The sequence below is a fragment of the Urocampus carinirostris genome, chromosome 19 (genome assembly GCF_059441175.1).
Source record: "Urocampus carinirostris isolate Australia breed hairy pipefish chromosome 19, RoL_Ucar_1.0, whole genome shotgun sequence".
Taxonomy (NCBI): Eukaryota; Metazoa; Chordata; class Actinopteri; order Syngnathiformes; family Syngnathidae; genus Urocampus; species Urocampus carinirostris.
In genome coordinates this window covers 25,983,612-26,001,361 of record NC_142367.1, presented here as the reverse complement: position 1 = coordinate 26,001,361, position 17,750 = coordinate 25,983,612, and the positions used below count along the sequence as shown (strand labels likewise).

General features: G+C 42.2%; 1 protein-coding gene across 1 annotated transcript in view; it reads left to right on the top strand.

Moving 5' to 3' along the window:
• Nucleotides 1-1,070: 1,070 nt before the first annotated feature.
• The window catches only part of pcdh15b (protocadherin-related 15b), a 247,267-nt gene continuing 230,587 nt past the window's right edge, over nt 1,071-17,750 (top strand). Inside the window, exons 1-3 of the mRNA XM_088323283.1 lie at nt 1,071-1,118; nt 1,204-1,261; nt 17,210-17,369. Of these exons, the coding sequence (XP_088179409.1) occupies nt 1,084-1,118; nt 1,204-1,261; nt 17,210-17,369 (253 nt within the window). The 5' untranslated portion in view covers nt 1,071-1,083. The remainder of the gene's footprint in view (nt 1,119-1,203; nt 1,262-17,209; nt 17,370-17,750) is intronic.

Sequence of the window (17,750 nt, the reverse complement as noted above, 5' to 3'; positions counted from 1 at the left end):
TAACCAAACACAAACTTTAAGAGATTGGCATTTCCACACGGGGTCAGATTTATTTTCTTTAAGTATTTAACTAAGTGAATTCCATCGAATTAGCCAAATTAGTGTCTCTCTTCGTCAGGCCTCTCTTTCGATTGTCCCTCTCATGATCTCCTGAAGTTCTTCTTCCCACGTCTTTTCACACTCCTCCCATGGGCGTGCCGACTCCTCCCATGGGCGGGCCAGGGAAAAGCCCGACACGTGGGCTCCACGTCTCCGATGTCTGTCATAATAAACTTTCTTTTATATACACATTTTTTAAATATTCGTAGGCTCACATAATTTCTAGTCATCTTGCTGCTACGGTTACCCCCCAAAAAAACAAAAGCTTGATAAACAGAGAAAAAAACTTTGCTTTTTGGTCACTGAGTTTCTGTAGTTTGTATTCTTCCTTGTGCTTTCTAGCACTTGTTTTCAGTTGCAGTCAAAGTTACAGTGCCTGAAGGTAAAAATACACGGGTTCCCCTGACGCTGTGTTCTAAATGCGGTATTTTGAAGTCAATGTCGAAGGAGAACGAAGTTGAGTAAAGTCAGTAGAGTTTTTCGAGAACCGGCTTCTTCTGCTCGGCTCACTAGAGAGAACCGAATTTTTTTTTGCATTTAAACTCAGCAAAATGTAACGTGATGTGAAATTTTGGACATGTTTAATAATGACTTAGTTGCCACACTTGGGATTGCCGTTGCTCACTGTTGTTTCAAGCGTTGCTCACAGACTTTGTGTGAACGCTCAGACTTCTGGAAAATGACAGGGAACATTGTCTACGAAACCCTGATAACTTTCAAATTATACTCGGATACTAAAAACCACAATGGCCTAGAAAATTATGTTAACTGATGTTTAAGTTTGTTTATTATGGAATAATATTCCTGACTGTTTTAAATTCATATTAATTTCATTTTTTTTTTTTAAAGTAAATTGTATTCAATAAATATTCATCCTGTTCAGCCCATGACCAAAGGTGTGGTTTGAGTTATGGCCCTCTGTATAATTGAGTTTGACACCCCTGCAGTAGACTGTTTATAAATCGGGAAGGGGACACGAAGAGCATGCCGGGATTCACACATACGCATCGGGTGGCCAGGTAGAACAGCGAGTGGGAGCGTGACCTGTACTGTATATTTGACTTTGTATCCTGAAACGCCTTTGTAACTAGAGACTGTTCACAGAGCTGGAAGGGGACACGAAGAGCATGCCGGGATTCACACATACGCATCGGGTGGCCAGGTAGAACAGCGAGTGGGAGCGTGACCTGTACTGTATTTTTGACTTTGTATCCTGAAACGCCTTTGTAACTAGAGGCAGTATTTTTCAGTTCAGGTATTTTCTAACCTGGAACTTCTATATCTATGTATATTTCAGTCCCTAAAAAATACAATTCCATTTGATATTCCGAAATTTTCGCTGCCCGTGTCTCGTTTCCCAACAGCCCGTGCTCAAGATTGGATTTACATTCGACAAAAACAACCAAGTTAATTGTTTCTAACGAGATTATGCGCCCGCCGGCCAAAACACAGCCGGGAATCTGCATATCTGGCAACCCGAGCCGGAGAAACGGCAGCGGGGAAAATCAGACTAACTCTTTCTCGGGTCTCGAGACAATCTCTCCCATTCTCTCGTGCCGATTTCTATTTACGGGCTAAAACGAAGACGTTGAAAGTTCGCTCGGTCGATCCGGTGAAGCAATTAAGAAGTTGTGCCTACCCCAGACTTTACCCCCTTAAAATCTATGAAATAGGTCAACTGTTTTCGTCGGGCTACCTTTTGAAAAAAAGTTTACGAGTGCTCTTGAATCCTGACGGGAGATTAAATGAGCAGAGTTTTTAATCCATTGTGGTAAAAAGTTGCAAGCGGATGCCCCAGTTTAGATATCTTAAGTAGCTTTCTCTCTAATCAGCGAATCCCCAAAAACATTCTCAGTCCTGGACCCAAATAAGAAGGAATTAGTCGATACAAACTAATGCATGATTCGACGACGACTAAGGACCAGTCCAAACCTTGAAGATGTAGCTTAGAATGTAAAAATCGGAGGGGTTCTACTTACACAGCAATTACCAACCAAAGTGTTTAATGTATTAATTGTATCTTAGCCGAATAAGAAATTCCATTTTTTTATACATTAGTCAAGGTTAAAACTTGAAATTGTAATAAGATAAAGAAAGGAGGATTACATGTTTAAATTAAGATGGCGTGTGAGCATAATAAATCAGCAATAAGCAAAGTGAAACTTTATAAACCAAAAGGTACAATGTGTCATTATGAAGTCAGGGAAGTAGAAAAAGGGAGGCAAGCTCGCGACCAGACCTCCCGGCACCAAAGCGAAGGCCATCTTGATTAATACGGACAATGAGGATACAATTGTTTTATGTATTCATTGTATCTTAGCCGAATAAGAAATTCCCTTTTTTTATACATTAGTCAAGGTTAAAACTTGAAATTGTAATAAGATAAAGAAAGGAGGATCACATGTTCAAATGAAGATGGCGTGTGAGCATAATATATCAGCAATAAGCAAAGTGAAACTTTATAAACCAAAAGGTACAATGTGTCACTATGAAGTCAGGGAAGTAGAAAAAGGGAGGCAAGCTCGCGACCAGACCTCCCGGCACCAAAGCGAAGGCCATCTTGATTAATACGGACAATAAGGATACAATTGTTTTATGTATTTATTGTATCTTAGCCGAATAAGGCATTCCAATATTTTATATATTCGTCAAGGTTAAAACTTTGTATTAAGAGAAAAAAAGGAACACACTCTGAGTCAGAATTGAGGTTTTTGATAGCCCTTCCATCAGAGGCGCGTCCCACCTGAGCTCCCCCCAGGTCTGCTTCCGAGATCGGCTCAGGAAGGTATCACACACACCTAATAGCTAGAGACAAATTGGTGGAAAACATAAGCATAAAACAACACATCTGATTGGTGTAAACGAGGTCACATGACTACATGAAACAAATCTGAATTGGTTTAGACAGAAATCACACGTTTGAATGAAGTGCTGGTCGCTAGATGGCGTGTGAGCATAATATATTAGCAATAAGCAAAGTGAAACTTTATAAACCAAAAGGTACAATGTGTCACTATGAAGTCAGGGAAGTAAAATAAGGGAGGCAAGCTCGCGACCAGACCTCCCGACACCAAAGCGAAGGCCATCTTGATGAATACTTAGCGGACAATGAGGATACAATTGTTTCAAGAATACAAACAGCACCTGGATATGATGTTTGGCTTCGATAAGGTACTTTTGATAATAAAATCATAGGCAAGCACATACAAACTACAATTCCCCTTTTAATATTTGCTATTTTTCCAGTAATCAGTCAAATATGTATGTAATATACTAATTATTTGTTTGTGTTGTCGCACAGTATATTTAATAACTTATTTTGTTTAATAAAGTTTTTTTTAGGATCACACTGCAAAAAAATAATCAAATGAAACAAATACCATGAAAATATTGCATAGAATGTTGCTGTTTATTGATTTAATTTACAAAAAAAATAATTGGGAACATAGTAAAAAATGTTTTTGTTCTATTAGCAGATATCTTTTTAGCTAACATGTCTAGCAATCTTCGCAGTCCCTACTGAAGAAGTGCAATTCTAGAGCAGGATGCTACCACTACCATGCTTGACAGTGGGGTTTCAGATTGATTTGCAGTGTCACTCTACCAGACGTAACGTTTTGCATTCAGCCCAAAAATGTTACTTTTTGTCTCATCTCAGAGTACGACTAATAGGTGTCTTATGCACAGATATTCCTATCCTAGCTGTGTATGGCTGCCTGTCATCCAGTGTAGTAAGGCACCTCTTGGTTGCTTCTCCAATTAGTTTTCTCCTTGTTTTGGCCGAAAGTTTAGAGGGAAAGCCAGTCTTAGTCAGTTTGCATTTTGATACGATGGCTTGCATAGTACTGAGATGGGTAAAATGCCATTCCTGCTTTGAAGGTTTCCATTATCTTATCTCGGACCTGGCGTCTTTGGCCCTCAAAATGTCCACTTTTTTTTTCCTAGCCTAGTACAGAACAGGATCGAACATCCTGTGTGGAGTTTGCATGTTCTCCCTGTGCTTGCGTGGGTTACCTCCGGGCACTCCGGTTTCCTCCCACATTCCAAAAACATGCATGTTAGGTTAATTGGCCGGTCCAAATCGTCCCTAGGTGTTACTGAGCAAGCCAATTGTTTGTCTCTATGTGCCCTTTGATTGTCCCCTGCCCACTGCCCGAAGATAGCTGGGATGGGCTCCAGCACCCCGCGACCCTACTGAGGATAAGCGGTGCAGATAATGGTTGGATGGATGGATAGTACAGAACAGGTGCGTTTTAACTGAGACTTAATGACCCAAAGTTGCTCTCTGTCATTGCTTGTCATTTAGGTCGACATTGGATCATTCAGAAGTCAAATTTTGAAGTTATTCAGCTGTGCTGAGCAGGGGTCCAATGTTTTTGCAACACTGTTTTTTTCATTGTAAACAGAATTTAAAATTTAGATTCACTTCACGATTGTGTCTCAGGTGTGTTTTAACTGAGACTTCATGACCCAAAGTTGCTTTCTGTCATTGCTTGTCATTTAGGTCGACATTGGATCATTCAGAAGTCAAATTTTGAAGTCAGCTGAACTGAGCGGGGGTTTGACATTTTTGCAACACCGTTTTTTTCATTGTAAATAGAATTTAAAATTTAGATTCACTTCACGATTGTGTCTCAGGTGCGTTTTAACTGAGACTTCATGACCCAAAGCTGCTTTCTGTCATTTAGGTCGACTTTGGATCATTCAGAAGTCAAATTTTGAAGTCAGCAACACTTACATTTCAGTTTTTTTCATTGTAAACAGAATTTAAAATTTAGATTCACTTCACAATTGTATCTCAGGTGCGTTTTAACTGAGACTTAATGACCCAAAGTTGCTTTCTGTCATTGCTTGTCATTTAGGTCGACATTGGATCATTCAGAAGTCAAATTTTGAAGTCAGTCAGCTGAACTGAGCGGGGGTCCGATGATTTTGCAACACTGTTTTTTTTCATTGTAAATATGATTTCAAATTTAGATTCACTTCACGATTGTATCTCAGGAGCGTTTTAACTGAGACTTCATGACCCAAAGTTGTTTTCTGTCATTTATGTTGACATTGGATCGTTCAGAAGTCAAATTTTGAAGTCAGCAACACTTACATTTCAGTTTTTTTCATTGTAAACAGAATTTGAAATTTAGATTCACTTCACGATTGTATCTCAGGTGCGTTTTAACTGAGACTTCATGACCCAAAGTTGCTCTCTGTCATAGTTTGTCATTTAGGTCGACATTGGATCCTTCAGAAGTCAAATTTTGAAGTCAGCAACACTTACATTTCAGTTTTTTTCATTGTAAACAGAATTTAAAATTTAGATTCATTTCACGATTGTATCTCAGGTGCGTTTTAACTGAGACTTAATGACCCAAAGTTGCTTTCTGTCATTGCTTGTCATTTAGGCCGACATTGGATCATTCAGAAGTCAAATTTTGAAGTCATTCAGCTGAGCTGAGCGGGGGTTCGTTGTTTTTGCAACACCGTTTTTTTCATTGTAAATAGAATTTAAAATTTAGATTCACTTCACGATTGTGTCTCAGGTGCGTTTTAACTGAGACTTCATGACCCAAAGCTGCTTTCTGTCATTTAGGTCGACTTTGGATCATTCAGAAGTCAAATTTTGAAGTCAGCAACACTTACATTTCAGTTTTTTTCATTGTAAACAGAATTTGAAATTTAGATTCACTTCACGATTGTATCTCAGGTGCGTTTTAACTGAGACTTCATGACCCAAAGTTGCTCTCTGTCATAGTTTGTCATTTAGGTCGACATTGGATCATTCAGAAGTCAAATTTTGAAGTCAGCAACACTTACATTTCAGTTTTTTTCATTGTAAACAGAATTTGAAATTTAGATTCACTTCACGATTGTATCTCAGGTGCGTTTTAACTGAGACTTCATGACCCAAAGTTGCTCTCTGTCATAGTTTGTCATTTAGGTCGACATTGGATCCTTCAGAAGTCAAATTTTGAAGTCAGCAACACTTACCTTTCAGTTTTTTTCATTGTAAACAGAATCTAAAATTTAGATTCACTTCACAATTGTGTCTCAGGAGCGTTTTAACTGAGACTTCATGACCCAAAGTTGTTTTCTGTCATTTATGTTGACATTGGATCCTTCAGAAGTCAAATTTTGAAGTCAGCAACACTTACATTTCAGTTTTTTTCATTGTAAACAGAATTTAAAATTTAGATTCACTTCACGATTGTGTCTCACATGTTGTTGATTCTTAGAAAAGTTCTGAGGTCATGAGATCGAACCTCGTGTGTGGAGTTTGCATGTTCTCCCTGTGCGTACGTGGGTGTCCTCCGGGCACTCCGGTTTTCCTCCCACATTCCAAAACATGCATGTCAGGTTAATTGGCCAGATGGATGGATGGATAGTACAGAACAGGTGCGTTTTAACTGAGACTTAATGACCCAAAGCTGCTTTCTGTCATTGCTTGTCATTTAGGTCGACATTGGATCCTTCAGAAGTCAAATTTTGAATTCAGCAACACTTTTCAGTTTTTTTCATTGTAAACAGAATTTGAAATTTAGATTCACTCCACGATTGTCTCTCACATGTTGTTGATTCTTAGAAAAGTTCAGTTTTGAATCTTAAAGTTTGAAGACACGAGAAAATAGAACGCTTTGTAAAGCCTTTCTTTTTTTTCCTTTTTTTAATAAACACCGAATTGAACTTTTACTCGCACGCGTGTAACCGTCAGCGAGGATTTCCAATCTAGATAGTAGGAAAAGCAATAAAACACAGACTTTTTCTTTTTACTTCATCGGAGAATAAATCGACGTTTATCTCGACGGGCAATTGTGCTAGCGAGAAGCGACAACACCTCGTTCCTCAGTGCGTTAGCGCCGTTAAGTCTTGCCCCCGCGGCGTCGTGTTTTTGTATGCGCCAGGGAGATTACAGTGCCGACTTCAAAGTGCATCCTGGTGTTGAGCCAGGTCAGCGTGTTTACACAGGGGAATGTGTAGTGACAAATACACACGCTAGGAAAAATTCCTTACTCCAAATACGAATGGCCCCCGAGTGCATTGCTCTTATCGTCGGTCCCAGCGAGTGAGGCCAGGCATTTAATCGGGGTCAACCTGCCTCTCCGGGCAACAGACTTCTTCCCCAAAAATATTTTCCCTTCCTCTTGAGACTGAGAAATTGCTTGATTTTTTTCGGACTTATTTACAAGTATCGGCATGACCGTAAATACATTCTTATTAAAAGGCGATGTGTCAGTGTTCCAGTCCCTGCAGTAGAAATGATAATAAATGAGGAGATGTAAGGGTGTTTAGGGGATGATTGATCTCATTACTTCCCCTTACAACTTGCTACTTTGTCTTACCCCTTTTGTCATGAACCGGAACGGGATCGGGACCCAAATGCGTGACGTTACTCACATAAGCCTTTTATTTTACGGGAATTGGGGAGTCATGCACGTTAGGAAGGAGTCTGGTGTGGAATGATAGGGAGCCAGAGACCGACGAGCAGTGTTCCCTCTAAGCTGCGCGCAATTGCGCACTGCTCGCACAGTCTCAGCGCACAAGAACACAAGAAACTAAGGAATGGTTGGCATTTCTTGAATCCCAAGACCTTCCGTATGATGATGATTTTGTCCACGTTCCCATTGTAGCGCCTTATAATCCGGTGCGTCTTATGTATGTCAAATATAGGACCAAATACTATTTTTTTTCGGGATGCGCCCTATAACCCGGTGCGCCTTATAGTGCGGAAAATACGGTAATTAGCCTGATGTTTGAAACGTGACTTTATGTGTGTGTGTGTGAGAAAGATTGTTTTTATATTTAGGAATATAAAAACAAGTTCTTTTCATTGCATTGAATTCTGAGAAATCATTCCAAGAAAATCACAATGACCAAATGCTAGTGAGGTATTTCCAAACGCTGTGTCACTCCTGGAATATAGGTTTTAAGTGTGAAACGGAGACAGAAATCTTATTTTGTTGAGCGAACTTGGTAAAAAGCAAAGCAGTGATGCAAAACACAGCATTGAAGTGGACAGTAAACGGCATCTGGCATGAAATGGTCGAAAGTATCGCCAGCTAGGTTCATCGTAAAGCGCAGAATTACACATCGGACCCCCGGAAAAAGGACTTTAATGAAATAAAGCACAGGTGTCAAACAGGCGGCCCGCGGGCCAGATCAGGCCCGCTAAGGAATTGAATCCGGCCCGCGAGACAACACTCAGAGAAGCGCAAGAGAAAAACAAGCTACAGGTTGAAATATGTCAACTCGATGTTGCCAAAGCCAGGTGCCTCGAACAAAGACACTGTACTTGTATTTATTTTTCTCTCTCTCTCGCTCTCGCTCTCTCTCTCTCTCATTCTTGTCTCTCTCTCTCTCTCTCTCTCTCATTCTTGTCTCTCTCTCTCTCTCTCTCTCTCATTCTTGTCTCTCTCTCTCTCTCTCTCTCATTCTTGTCTCCTCCTCTCTCTCATTCTTGTCTCCCTCTCTCTCTCTCTCTCTCTTTTCCTCCCCTTTTCTCATACTCTCCGTCTCTGTCTCTTTCACTCTTTTTCTATTCCTTTGTTGCACTTTTTTTTTCTCTCTCTGTGTCCTTTTAACTTATTTTGCTCCAACTTCCTTCTTTCCTTTTCTCTCGTTTCTCTTTCTCTCTTCCTACCCTTTCGCGCTTTCTTTTCTCTTTTCTCTCCCTCTGTTTTTCTATTTCTCTTTGGATTTCTTTCTTCCTCTCCCTTTCTTTTCCCCCTCTCTCCTGACTTTTTATCTCTTTTCTTTCTCACGCTCTCTCCATCTCTCTTTTTCTTTCTTTGTCCCGCCCTCTCTCCTTTTCCCTCCCTCTTTCTCTTATTTGTTTATCTCTTTTTCTTTCTTTTTAATCTACTAGTCCGGCCCCCGACAGAATGTTTGTTCTATCGTGTGGCCCCCGAGTTCAAATGAGTTTGACACCCCCGAGATAAAGACAGATTTGTTCCTCTGCAGGGCAGTAAGAATTCCGTCCATACATTACTGCCTGACTCTCTTTGACTCTGTGGTTTTTCGTTTTTTGCTCCCTCTCCGGTCGTAAAAGCGCCACTTCTTCACGCCGAGGCAAACGCGCAGCCAATTATTTTCACAACGTCATCAATTATTAGCGCGCAATCTCTGCCTTCCAGTTCTCCCCGGTGTCATGAATATCAGAGAGAGTTGTCAGTCTCTTTGTTGCTTTCGTCTGCCCACGCTCTTGACTTGAAGTTTGTCCGAATCAAAAAGACGCTCTGTTGCTATTGTGTGTTTGTTGTGTCCTCTCTTGCATTTCAATTGAAATTGGGAGGTTTTTTTGCCCGTTTCGGTCGAATGCGTACCAGTGAGGTGCAGTCAGAGGAGAATATTTACTGTCATTGTTTAACTCGGGGGCCACACGATAGAACAAACATTCTGTCGGGGGCCGGACCAGTAGATGCAAGAGAAAGAAAAAGAGAGATAAAGAAATGAGAGAAAGAGGGAGGGAAAAGGAGAGAGGGCAGGACAAAGAAAGAAAAAGAGAGAGAGGGAGAGAGTGTGTGAAACAAAAGATAAAAAGTCCGTGAGAGGGGGGGGAAAGAAATGGAGAGGAAGAAAGAAATCCGAAGAGAAATAGAAAGACAGAAGGAGAGAAAGGAGAAAAGAAAGCGCAAAAGGGTAGGAAGGGAGAAAGAGAAGAGAGAGAAAAGGAAAAAAAGGAAGTTAGAGCAAAAGAGGTTAAAAGACACAGATAAAGAGACAGAGCAACAAAGGAAGAGAAAAAGACACAGAGAGTGAAAGAGACAGAGTGGGAGAAAAGGGGGGAGAGAGAGAGGGGGGGGCTGGTCAAAGAAAGAAAAAGAGAGGGAGGGAAAGAGCGTGTGAAACAAAAAATAAAAATTCATGAGAGAGGGGGAAAGGAAAGGGAAAGGAAGAAAGAAATCCAAAGAGAAATAGAGAGACAGAAGGAGAGAAAAGAGAAAATAAACCGCGAAGGGTATGAAGAGAGAAAGAGAAAAGAGAGAAATGGAAAAAAGGAAGTTAGAGCAAAAGAGGTTAAAAGACACAGATAAAGAGACAAAGAGCAACAAAGGAAGAGAAAAAGACACAGAGTGAAAGAGACAGAGTGGGTGAAAAGAGGGGAGAGAGAGAGGGGGGGGAGAGCTGGACAAAGAAAGAAAAAGAGAGAGAGGGAGAGAGCGTGTGAAACAAAAGATAAAAAGTTGTGAGAGAGGGGGAAGGGAAAGAGAGAGGAAGAAATAAATCCAAGGGCATGAAGAGAAAAAGAGAGAAAGGGAAAAAAGGAAGTTAGAGCACAATAGGTTGAAAGACACAGGGAAAGAGAAAAGGAGCAACAAAGGAAGAGAAAAAGAGAGACACAGAGTGAAAGAGACAGAGTGGGGGGAAAAGGGGTGGAAAAGAGAGGGAGAGAGAGAGAGAGCGTGTGAACCAAAAGATAAAACCTCGTGAGAGAGGGGGAAAAGAAAGGGAGAGGAAGAAAGTAATCTAAAAAGAAATAGACAGAAGGAGAGAGACGAAAAAAGAAAGCGCAAAGGGTATGAAGAGAGAAAGAGAAAAGAGAGAAAAGGAAAAAAGGAAGCAAAGGAGCAACAAAGGAAGAGAAAAAGAGAGACAGAGAGAGTAGATCACAGGTGTCAAACAGGCGGCCCGCGGGCCAAATCAGGCCCGCTAAGGGATTGAATGCAGCCCGCGAGACAACACTCAGAGAAGCGCAAGAGAAAAACAAGCTGCAGGTTGAAATATGTCCACTTGATGTTGCCAAAGCCAGGTGCCTCTCACAAAGACACTGTCCTTGTATTTGTTTCGCTCGCTCTCTCTCTGTCTCTGTCTCTGTCTCTCTGTCTCTGTTTTTCTCTCTCTGTCTCTGTTTTTTTCTCTCTGTCTCTGTTTTTCTCTGTCTCTGTTTTTCTGTCTGTTTTTGTCTCTCTCTCTCTGTCTTTGTTTTTCTCTCTGTCTCTGTCTCTGTTTTTCTCTCTGTCTCTGTTTTTCTCTCTGTCTCTGTCTCTCTGTCTCTCTGTCTCTGTCTCTGTCTCTGTCTGTCTCTCTCTCTCTGTCTCTCTGTCTCTGTCTCTGTCTCTCTCTCTGTCTCTTTCACTCTGTCTCTTTCACTCTGTTTTTCTCTTCCTTTTTTGCTCTTTGTCTCTCTTCTCTCCTTCTGTCCTTCTATTTCTCTTTGGATTTCTTTCTTCCTCTCCCTTTCTTTTCCCCCTCTCTCATGACTTTTTATCTCTTGTTTCTCAAGCTCTCTCTCTCCCTCTCTTTTTCTTTCTTTGTCCCGCCCTCTCTCCTTTTCCCTCCCTCTTTCTCCTATTTCTTTATCTCTTTTTCTTTCTCTTTAATCTACTAGTCCGGCCCCCGACAGAATGATTGTTCTATCGTGCGGCCCCCGAGTTACAATGAGTTTGACACCCCTGGAGTAGATGATCCTGAGTTTTTCCCAGCCTTTTACAATGCTCCGATTTATACCCCAGTGGAGGTTGATACCGGTATTGGCAGCAGCAAGACGCGTGCCAGACTGCCGCCTGCTCGAGGGCAGTGTGTCAAGCCCGCCTGGCGGGAATAGGAATTAGTTCATCCACCAATTAGCTCGCCGGGCAAATGGCTTCATGCCATCACGGTTGACAAAATACTAACTCACAAGTCTGGAAGTGTAAATATGATTACCATCTGACTTAACCGCGTAATGTTCCTGTAAAATCCGCCTGGAATCCCGATCCAAGACGTACCCGAAGTAAATTTGGAGATAATGGTGTCATGATTGCCAATTCGGGACACCTGTGACTGCCCAATGGGCGCCAACCGGCCATGAGAACTGATTGGCTCCCTGTCTCCTTTTAAACCCCCGGCTTTCAAGAGGACGCCGTCAGATCGTTGTGCGAACTGTTGCTCCCAGCTCAGGAAGCGCTCACGTTTAGACTCTGTTCCTGCCCTGTTTTTCTCTGCCTGATACCCGCTGCCAACCTGTTTCCTGTTTTCGTTCCCGTTCTGGGAAAAAAAAAGACGTGGGTTTTGACTCTGTCCGGTTTCCTGCCTGTGTTTCCTGTCCGGTGTCATTCCCGTCTATTTTTGTCCTGTTTATTATTCTCTCCAGTTTTCGTTCCCGTCTAGTTTGTCCTGTTTAATTTTGATATCCTGTTTCAATATCAATCCTGTCTGTCCCGTCCTGTCCGGTATCGACCCTATCCGTCCGATATCTGCTCGGGCAATTGGTATCGATCACATAGGCCTCTGACTTCCTGTCATTCCACGCCAGACTGCTGCCTAACGTGCATGACTCCCCATTTCCCGTAAAATAAAAGGGATGTGTGAGAAACGTCACGCATTTGGGTTCTACCGCTGTTACGGTTCATGACATCTATATGTTTAACTGTATCAAGATAATTTTTAGTCAAAAAGCTGTTGATCGTCCATTTTTATGTAAAACAAAGTATAAATCAAACCCACACCTCGTGGCGGCCCATTTCCGTTCCCATTTTTGTGCCTGTTGTGCTGGGTCTTCTGGGAAAAAAAAAGACGTGGGTTTTGACTCTGTCCGGTTTCCTGCCTGTGTTTCCTGTCCGGTGTCATTCCCGTCTATTTTTGTCCTGTTTATTATTCTCTCCAGTTTTCGTTCCCGTCTAGTTTGTCCTGTTTAATATCGATATCCCGTTTCGATATCAATCCTGTCTGTCCCGTCCTGTCCGGTATCGACCCCATCTGTCCGATATCTGCTCGGGCAATTGGTATCGATCACGTCGGCCTCTGACTTCCTGTCATTCCACGCCAGACTGCTGCCTAACGTACATGACTCCCCATTTCCCGTAAAATAAAAGTCATGTGTGAGAAACGTCACGCATTTGGGTTCTACCGCTGTTACGGTTCATGACATCTATATGTTTAACTGTATCAAGATAATTTTTAGTCAAAAAGCTGTTGATCGTCCATTTTTATGGAAAACAAAGTATAAATCAAACCCACACCTCGTGGCGGCCCATTTCCGTTCCCATTTTTGTGCCTGTTGTGCTGGGGCTTCTGGGAAAAAAAAAGACGTGGGTTTTGACTCTGTCCGGTTTCCTGCCTGTGTTTCCTGTCCGGTGTCATTCCCGTCTATTTTTGTCCTGTTTATTATTCTCTCCAGTTTTCGTTCCCGTCTAGTTTGTCCTGTTTAATATCGATATCCCGTTTCGATATCAATCCTGTCTGTCCCGTCCTGTCCGGTATCGACCCCATCTGTCCGATATCTGCTCGGGCAATTGGTATCGATCACGTCGGCCTCTGACTTCCTGTCATTCCACGCCAGACTGCTGCCTAACGTACATGACTCCCCATTTCCCGTAAAATAAAAGTCATGTGTGAGAAACGTCACGCATTTGGGTTCTACCTCTGTTCCGGTTCATGACATTTATATGTTTAACTGTATTAAGATAATTTTTAGTCAAAAAGCTGTTAATCGTCCATTTTTATGTAAAACAAAGTATAAATCAAACCGACACCTTGTGGCGGCCCATTTCCGTTCCTATTTTTGTGCCTGTTGTGCTGGGGCTTCTGGGAAAAAAAAAGACGTGGGTTTTGACTCCGTCCGGTTTCCTGCCTGTATTTCCTGTCCGGTGTCATTCCCGTCTATTTTTGTCCTGTTTATTATTCTCTCCAGTTTTCGTTCCCGTCTAGTTTGTCCTGTTTAATTTCGATATCCTGTTTCAATATCAATCCTGTCTGTCCCGTCCTGTCCGGTATCGACCCCATCTGTCCGATATCTGCTCGGGCAATTGGTATCGATCACGTCGGCCTCTGACTTCCTGTCATTCCACGCCAGACTGCTGCCTAACGTACATGACTCCCCATTTCCCGTAAAATAAAAGTCATGTGTGAGAAACGTCACGCATTTGGGTTCTACCTCTGTTCCGGTTCATGACATCTATATGTTTAACTGTATCAAGATAATTTTTTGTCAAAAAGCTGTTGATCGTCCATTTTTATGTAAAACAAAGTATAAATCAAACCGACACCTTGTGGCGGCCCGTTTCCGTTCCCATTTTTGTGCCTGTTGTGCTGGGGCTTCTGGGAAAAAAAAAGACGTGGGTTTTGACTCCGTCCGGTTTCCTACCGGTGTTTCCTGTCCGGTGTCATTCCCGTCTATTTTTGTCCTGTTTATTATTCTCTCCAGTTTTCGTTCCCGTCTAGTTTGTCCTGTTAAATTTCGATATCCTATTTCGATATCAAACCTGTCCGTCCCGTCCTGTCCTGTATCGACCCCATCCGTCCGATATCTGCTCGGGCAATTGGTATCGATCACGTCGGCCTCTGGCTTCTTGTCATTCCACGCCAGACTCTTGCCTAACGTACATGACTCCACATTTCCCGTAAAATAAAAGGCATGTGTGAGAAACGTCACGCATTTGGGTTCTACCGCTGTTACGGTTCATGACATCTATATGTTTAACTGTATCAAGATAATTTTTAGTCAAAAAGCTGTTAATCGTCCATTTTTATGGAAAACAAAGTATAAATCAAACAGACACCTTGTGGCGGCCCGTTTCCGTTCCCATTTTTGTGGCTGTTGTGCTGGGGCTTCTGGGAAAAAAACAAAGAACAAAGGAGGGGTCCTTCGAGGCAGTCACGTGGAAATCTCACAAATTGCTAGAATGATTCGTCGGCACTCGAAACCGCGTCGCCGCAACAAGTGTCTGCTCTGTTGACACGTTGCCAATTTGTTTCCCGGCTGTTGAAAATATTCCAATTACGGCTCGAGTGCTACAAAACGGGGGAAAAGTTAATGATGAGATATGATAGCAAGAAAGCTATTAAATAAAAGTACTTTTACTCCTTTTACACTTCCTGATTTCTGTATTTGTTTGCATTTTATCACTCACAGCGTTTTCAGATCGGTCTTTTTATGTTATCGGTTCAGATTCGATGAGGTTGATGTCACCTTATAGTCAACCAATGAGAACAAGGTATGGTCCCTGTCTGTCTGCTGATAAAACCCAAGACCCCAAACATATCCTGTCTCACACTCTGTGTGAATGTCCCCATGTTTAAACTCATGATTCAGCTGTCTCTCGCGACAGGAACTGCATAAGAAGGCGAAACAAACAATGACTAACACATTTGGCCGGTGTCCTTCTTGCAAGAAGACAAAAAAATGTTACTCCTATCCAAACTCAGACTTCTGTCTTTTTATTTCACATTTGGGCGGACTGAACCTAAGTAATAGAGGTTTGGATCCCACATAGATTATCAAACCAATTTGAATATCACTCAGACAACCTGTAAAAATACAAAATGTGGTTTTGAAATATTGATTTCAATTGTAAAGTCTCAAAAATTAAAACCTGGCCTTTTGTGTTATAATAATTGCCCCCTGAGGCTAATAGGAAGTTGGGTCTCCTTTTGCAGCGATAACAGAAATCAAACATTTGAAATAATTCGTTTTTCACAAGGCTGTATAGCAGGGGTGTCAAACTCATTTTAACTTAGGGGCCACACGTTGGAACTAACATTGTCTCAGGGGCCGGAAGGGTAGATTAGAGAGAAAGAAGAAAAGAGAAAGAAATAAGAGAAAGAGAGGGAGAGAGAAGTATAGACGGTAGGTAGGACAAAGAAAGAGAGAAAAAAGCGCGAGAGGGAGAGAGAGAGAAAGCATGAAATACAAGAGATAAAAAGAGAAATAGAAAGAGAAGGGAAAAAAGAGAAATAGAGCAAAAGAGAGAAGTAGAGAAAGGAGAAGGAAAGAAAGACAGAAGGAAAAAGAGAAAAGGAAAAAAGGAAGAGAGCAAAAGAAGGTAAAAAGACCAAGAGGAACAAAGAAAGAAAAAGAGAGACAGAGAAAGTGAAAGAGAGAGAGAAAGAGTGAAAAAATGGGAGGAAGAGAGAGAGAGAAAAAGAGAAAGAAAGAAATACAAGTACAGTGCCTTTGTTCGAGGCACCTGGCTTTGGCAACATCAAGTTGACATATTTCAACCTGCTGCTTGTTTTTCTCTTGCACTTCTCCGAGTGTTGTCTCGACTCAATCCCTTAGCGGGCCTGATCTGGCCCGCGGGCCGCCTGTTTGACACCCGTGCTGTATAGGATTTTTTTTGCCCACTCTTCTTTGCAAAATCGTTGGAGGGTTTTCCAGCATGAACTGCCCTTTTAAGGTCACCCCGCAGCATCTCATTTGGATTTGAATCTGGACCTAGACTTGGTCACTCTAGAACCTTCATTTAGTTTTCAGAGGTGGTCTTGCTGTTGTCTTCAGGATTGTTGTCCTGCCGCATGATCCAACTGATGTCATTCTCCTTCTGGGTCTTCCGGTAAACATCAGAAGTCTTTATTCTGTTAACCACAGCGAGTAGTCCTGGACCTGGGGCAGGAAAGTAGCCCCAGGCTGACTCCACCCTAGGACAGACACTGGGCAAAAATGACATCCATGGGAGAGTTCCCAGGCACAAACCACTGATGTTCAACAGTACACAAAGAGGTTTGCCAAAAAGCATCTTGATTATCCTCAAAACTTCTGTGGACTGATGAGTAGTAACATTATGCTTACAGTAAAGCATGGAAGCGGCAGTAGGATGGTCTGTGTCAAGCACCAGGACGGAATCTCGGACCCAATTGCGTTTGTTTTAAAGGAATCTTTATTGGATTGAGCTGACAGAGCTTGCTTTGGAAGCCGATGGTTGTCGGTCGCTAGCAGCGTTGGACGGAATGGCAGCTCCGTGTCAGGTAGGCAGAATCGATACGGCTTAGCGGCTAGGTCGATGGCCAGGGCAGGAGAGCAGGTCGTAATCGTGGGGCAGAAACAGGTCGATACCGAAGGCGGGCAGGAATCAAACAGGAAAGGTCTTTGGTACTGGAATCTGGCAAAACACACAGAGAGACACAAGTACGGTCTGACACCCTCCTCTGGCCGCTGACAGCTTAAGAGGAGAGTGCCAGCCAATCAGAGAGATTGCCACAGGTGTCTTCATTTTGGCAATCATGACAGTCTGGGGATCCAACTTTTCGATATTTTTTTTGTTAGCATAATATAAAATGTTGTTTTCTTTTCATTATTCTGGCTCCGATGTTGTTGATTTTTTTTTTTTATGTTTGAGTTTTAAGCCTGAAATCTGACAATATGTATAATACTTTAGCAGGGAACTGTAGATGTATGACTGTATATCTTTCCCTTTTACAGTCGGGCAGTGGGCAGAAAACGGGGATGAAGATGGCCGCCATGCGCTTAAAAGGACCCCTGTCCCAAGCCGGGGTCAAATGTCCCGGGAAGACGGGAAGGAGACACATTTATATGCTGCTATTGCTGCTGCTATCGTCTACTCTGGGCCAAGACACTGACGGTAATTGATTCATTAATTTATCTCTGAAATATAATTTGTTCTTATTGGTTGATGATGACTGCTTTAGAGTGCCCCGTTGTTGGAAAAATGGTGAGGAAAACAAATCATTAGAGCAGGGGTCCCTAATGTGGTACTCGTGAAGACCAGGTAGCCCCATAAGAACACCTGTGCCGCCTGCATGTGTGAGAAACGTCACGCATTTGGGTTCTCCTCTTATGCCGGTTCTTGACATATTCCCGCTTCTTGATTTGGGTCGCATTTACTCAGACCAGTTAAGAACAACCGCCTTAGAGTGCCTCGTTGTCGGTGTCGATAGGCAAATGAGTTATTTTTTGTCAGCACCAGAACGGAAACAGGACCCAGTTTTATTGAAGGAAAAAA